The following is a 5,955-nucleotide window of genomic DNA, read 5'->3' as shown; positions in this document are numbered from 1 at the left end:
GCCCAAGTTTATAGATTTTTTTACTAAAGCCCAAGATAAAGCCACACTTTAGAGCTAGTAGCAATCTTCTTTTTGAATTTCTCCAAAACTATCTTTAAGATGTCATAAGAATCTTACTTTGTGCATTTTTTCAAAAAAAATTACCCAAAGGCATAGAGCAAGCCATTTATACTCCTTCAAGATTGCCCGAAGTCACATGCAAAGTGATCAAGCACACTTCGTGAAAAATTAAAGTTTAAGAGGAGGTTGTGGGGATGTAGAGGACCTTCCCAAGGGCTTTGGCAAAACTCTTGTTCACTTTCAAACCATTTAGGCAACCATAGAATGAGACCCACATGGAGTACTCATGTATTAGCATGCCCTCCATTGAGAAACGTGAGCTTCGAGGAAGCATGTACACGAGATCCTCTTTGTGGCCCACAAAGCTCTCGAGGAGCCAATCTCTCTCTTGGGGGATCCAACTAGTTCTAGCTAGCATACCTTTCTTATGAAATGAAGCTATTGGAGGACAATGGTATTTTTACAAAAACCAATGTTGAAATTCCTCCTTAGTCCAAAGGCTTACCCATGGAGAAGAAATGTAGTCTAGCTAGAGAGAAGTCATTGTATCTTTGTTTAAATCAAGGAAGGGAAAACATGACCAGGGCTTTGATAATCTTCTTCCCATCAACATGCTTCCACTCCTTTTTCTCATTGCGGAGAGCAATATATCTCTTCTGAAATGTTGTTCATTTCTAACTATGTTAACAATGTTGCTATTAGAGGCTTGAAGTTAGTCCATCCATTGGATCTTCAATCTTCAGGACATTGCCATTCCCTTCAAGCATTCCCCTTATTCACGAAGTTGCTTGGAGGAGGATGAAGGCTACAAGCATGCAACTTTGGTCTCATCCAAAGTGGCTGGCCAATGGGAGCCACTAGTAGCTAGTTGCCTTGTGTTCCTAATTAATGCATTACTTTGAGTTAAAGCTTGAAATGGTCACATATTCCAAATGAGCACGCACCCTTTGTTTTTTTCGAAATGCGGTGCCTTTTGACATATTTTATTTTTTATTTGATAGACTCACTCGTCTCTGCTTGCATGTCTGTGAAGTAGCCCCTGAAGCTATCTTAGCTAGGAATCAAACTCATGATTGCACTTGACACACCGAGTATTCCCACCAACAAAGTTGCCACTTCGGGATTATCTTCACACTTTGTTGATTGACTGCTCTCTCTCTTTTGAGAGGTGGTCGCAATTTGCAAAGACTAGTTCCTTCTCTTTGTCCCCTTTTGGGCAATCTTGGAGGAGTATAAGGATGTTGATTTTTGAGTAAGAAGATTATCGTTCAAAAGCAACGGATCTTTGGGCAATCTTCAAGGAAGATAAGGATGTTGATGTATGAATAGGAAGATTATCTCAAGGAACAGCGACAATTTACCCTACTTAGAAGAGAGCAAAAACATTTCAAAAAATCCTAAGAGAGGTTTTCCGATTTCAATTAAAGCGCTTTTTTTCAAAATGGAAGGTATCCGTTGGAACAAGCAAAGGCTTTCGAGCGGACGCCAGGGTTTTATTAAAAATAGTGTAGGGCGGACTTGAAACGATTATTAAGTCGAGCTAAAAATCGGTTCCCTCTATTTCTCCCCTCCAGTCTGCTTTGCACTTCGGAAAAACTCAGAGGGGAGAAGCATTTCCAAGCATTTTCCGGCATAGCCCTTTCCTTCTTCGCATCGGCATATCCAGGTACGCTCCTGCTCTTCGTAGATAGGGAGACAGACATATACTCAGGCTTTGTCCTGCTTGACCTCCATAGCCAGAAAGCTTGCACTCCCTGTTTTTCCATTTCATTCCCGATGGCCACCGCCACCGCCTCATCCTCAAGCCCTTCCCATCCTCACCTCATGGCCTCATCCTCCCCTCGCCCCATGCCTTCCATTCGGCTTTGGCCTCCCAACCCCGTTACTCGCTCCACGCTCGTCCAACGGCTCTCCGGCCACCTCTCCTCCGTTTCCTTCTTCTCGGAGCGGTATGGCCAAATTGGTGCTGAAGAAGCTTCCCTCCACGCTGCGCGCATCGAAGAGGAGGCCTTCCAGGCTGCCTCACAGCAGGCTGCCGCTGATGACAGCTCTGCGGATTTAGCTGTGGTGCAATTCTATGCCAAAGAGGCCAGCAGGCTTATGCTGGAGTGCTTGAAGAGAGGGCCTTTGTCCTTTTCTCCCGTTTCAGAGGCTGTTGGAGCTATTGAGACTCCCGCTGCTGAGGCAGATCTTTCTGCATTGAGTACTTTTTTCGATATTTCTGATGGAAATCGTGGTTTCTTGACGAAAGAAGCTGCTATTGAGCTTCTGAAACCTCTTACTGTACCAGGAAATACTTTTTCTGGTATATGCTTCAGCAACAGGAGCTTTGGAGAGGATGCCGCCATAGTTGCTGGGGGGATATTGGAGACGTTGAGATCTCAACTTGTTCAAGTCAACCTTGCTGACATAGTTGCTAGCAGGCCTGAAGAGGAAGCTCTGACTGTGATGTCAATTTTCTCAGCTGCCTTGGAAGGATGCAGGCTCAAATATCTCAATTTGTCAGATAATGCTTTGGGAGAGAAAGGAGTAAGGGCTTTCTCTGAGCTCCTACAGTCTCAATGTAATTTGGAAGAGCTTTATTTTATTAATAATGGCATCTCAGAGGAGGCTGCTCAGGCTATCTGTGAGCTGCTTCCATCTTCAGAAAAATTGCGCATTCTGCATTTTCATAACAACATGACTGGGGATGGTGGAGCGATAGCTCTCTCAGAGCTTGTGAAAGGAGCACCAGTTTTGGAGGATTTCAGATGTTCTTCTACTCGTGTTGCAACAGATGGTGGAATTGCTTTGGCAGATGCTTTATTGGCGGGATCCAGTTTGAGAAAGATTGATTTACGGGATAATCCTTTTGGTTCTGATGTTGGCATAGCTCTTGCAAAGCCATTGAAACAACACTTGGATCTCAAGGAGGTCTATCTGAGCTATCTTGGTTTTGAAGATGAGGGAATGAAAGCGGTGCTGGAAGCACTTCAAGAAGGTGCACCAGGTCTTCAAGTTCTGGAACTGGCTGGCAATGACTTCACTGTTCTGTCAGCAAGAAAGCTGGCTGACTGCATTGCATCAAAGACTCAACTAACAAAACTCAACCTGTCTGAGAATGAACTCCAGGATGCAGGGGTAGTAGTTGTGTGTGATGCCCTCCTTAAGGGTCATGAAGGGCTTCTGGAGCTGGATCTGTCCGAAACTGATATAGGGAGGATAGGAGCATGTGCTGCAGCGCAAGCTGTGGCTGTAAAGCCAGGCTTCAAGCTCTTGAGCCTCAATGGGAACCATATATCAGAAGCTGGCATTGAAGCTTTGAAAGAGGTACTGCAAAAGGGATTGCATGGCACCTCAGTCTTGGGGACCTTGGAGGATAATGATGAGGAAGACCAAGGAGATGACAATGAAGAAGAAGACGAGGAAGATGAACGAGATGATGCTGATGATGAGTTGCATGCACAGTTTGGCAAGGTGAAAGTATAAGTCAGCACATGAAGCATACATTCGAATTCATTTCTTGGTGATCTTCATATACTCTCTACTAAATACTCATATTGGTGTTCATCTAAGTCACCGCACTACTTAGTTATTCTACATTTTTCAAAGCTACCTTAGGGTCAGGGCTTACTTATTCTGCTTCCTTTTTCCTTTGAAAGGAGTCGGAGGCTCATTTATTTGCAAGAAAGATTGTCTCTTCATTCTTGATGAAGAGCAGATTTAGTTAAGAGTAGGTGCAATGCACCAATGTATTGCCCATCCCTCTAAGGAAGGCTTAGTAGCTGTAACTGCAGTCACTTTCAGGGAATGGCTTTGTCATCAGTGCATCATTTAGCATAATTGGTATTGTATTTGTGTATAACTATGATGTTCACTATGACTGTACTACTGAACATATTGTCTAAGTATCTGTAATAACAGACACTTTCAGGGAAATACAATGCATCAATTTTATTGCTCAAGTGTGCTCTTCAATGTGATGGTGTTTGATATCTTAAAATGATATATAGCTAATATAAAATGTTTCCATGTCTAGGCAATGTTTTGATTGTAACTATTTGCTACTCGTCTGAGTGAGCGTTGCTAGAAGTTGGGCGTGTTATTAGGGAGATGATTGATCCTTTATGTGAGCCATTTTCATTTCAGTCTGTGCTATTCAATGTATTGCTTAAGTGTGCTATTCAATGTGATGGTGTTTGATATCTTAAAATGATATATAGCTAATATAAAATGTTTTCATGTCTAGGCAATGTTTTGATTGTAACTATTTGCTACTCGTCTGAGTGAGTGTTGCTAGAAGTTGGGCGTGTTATTAGGGAGATGAGTGATCATCCTTTATGTGAGCCATTTTCATTTCAGTCTGTGCTTGTGTCTTTGAATGTTTTAGGCTGTTTACTTATAAGGGATTGTAGAAATGGTGTTTCTGAGATTTTGCTTTCTGGTGATTGGGAATTCTGTCTGTGTTTATGTGCATTGGAATGTCTTTGAAGGTTTGTTACTTATGAGGTATTGTAGAAATGGTGTTTCTGAGATTTTACTTTCTAGTGATTCGGAATAGTCTCTGTTAGTGTGCCTCAGAAAGTATATTCCTTGGATTGTCTTTTAAGGTTTGTTACTTATGAAGGATTGTGGAAATGGTGTTTCTGAGATTTTATTTTCTGAGATTCAGAATACAGTCTATGTTGTGTGCCTCAGAATGTCTATTTAGGCTTGTTACTTGTAAAGGATTGTAGAAATGGGGTTTCTGAAATTTACTTTCTGGTGATCTGGAAAGCTATTAAAGTATGGGATGCCCTTGAGTTGGAGCTGTCTTGAGACATTTAGGATCTGTTCACATGAGCTTGAAGCTGAAGAGGTGGTTTGCTAAGCTCAAATGGGCTTTTGGCCCAAGGTTATTGGGAGGTGTGGGTGGTCGCCCTCTGCACTTGGACACTGAGGCTTGAAGCTTTAGAGGGGCAATCACAACTGTCAAATTGACACTGAGGGGTGCTTGACAAGTGACACAATCAGGTTGTGTGTTGCATCTCGTGTTCTCTGCCCGAAGAGGAAAATTTAGAGAAGGTATAGTCCATATGTGCGAATGTGTATTGATGTGTAGAAGCATTGTCTGCTTCTGCTTCTACATGCGAAGTAGGGGGTGGTTTCAATGCTGGCCTTGCTTCAAACCAGTGTAAGGAATGTGTTCTTGATGAAAGAGACACTAGAATACTGAGGCGGCTCGAAGCTTTTGGGGGTGGGGGGGTTTATCCACGTGTTCTTGATGAAAGAGACACTAGGATACTGAGGCTCGAAGCTTTTTGGGGGGGGGGGGGTGTAAGGGCTTTGTAGCTATACCATGCCGTTGCTACCGATTGCACCTATATAGGGAGTAGTAGTGACTCAATTCCATGAGCTCAGTGTGGTTCATGCGATAGGGAGCTCGGGCCGGTGGAGAGGTCCCTGGAATCAACTCTATCTTGTGATCCACATCTCGTCTGGGTGGCAGACCTTTGGGTAGTTCGGCTGGCATTACATCTTTGAATTCTTCAAGTATTTCTGCCACTTCTGTGTTCCTCTTCTGTTGTTTGGGTTTCTTGCCATCTTCTTCTTCTTCCATTGGTCGGATCATACACAGATAGACCATCTCTCCTTGTTTGACTGATTTCTCGACTTGCTTTGCACTGCATGTCATGATACGTGGCCTGATGACGGTCCCTTGGACCGGTGCTTTTTGTGTCTGGCCCTTTGATTGGTTTGCAGCTGGTTTTACTGTTTGGCATGATACTCTTGGCTTGTTCTCCTTCATTTGTACCTTGATTGGGGTCCTACCAGGTAGCTGCATTCTTTCGCAGGGTACTCTGACGCCTTCTCCTTGCATATCTAGCATCATTTCATTCACACCCTTACCAAACATTGCAATGACATATACTTGTC

General features: G+C 43.3%; 1 protein-coding gene across 1 annotated transcript; it reads left to right on the top strand.

Moving 5' to 3' along the window:
* The first annotated feature begins 1,647 nt into the window (after positions 1-1,647).
* LOC148034879 (RAN GTPase-activating protein 2-like) lies at positions 1,648-3,919 on the top strand. The gene has a single exon (XM_087679814.1). It carries the CDS (start codon positions 1,837-1,839, stop codon positions 3,526-3,528), a length of 1,692 nt encoding a protein of 563 aa, XP_087535940.1. The 5' UTR covers positions 1,648-1,836; the 3' UTR covers positions 3,529-3,919.
* The last annotated feature ends 2,036 nt before the right edge of the window (positions 3,920-5,955 follow it).

The sequence above is a fragment of the Lygodium microphyllum genome, chromosome 6, assembly GCF_053477565.2.
Source record: "Lygodium microphyllum isolate KBCC chromosome 6, Lygodium_microphyllum_v1.1.10, whole genome shotgun sequence".
NCBI lineage: Eukaryota > Viridiplantae > Streptophyta > Polypodiopsida > Schizaeales > Lygodiaceae > Lygodium > Lygodium microphyllum.
The sequence above is the reverse complement of the archived record's forward strand: the minus strand, read 5'-3'. Positions and strand labels throughout refer to the sequence as shown.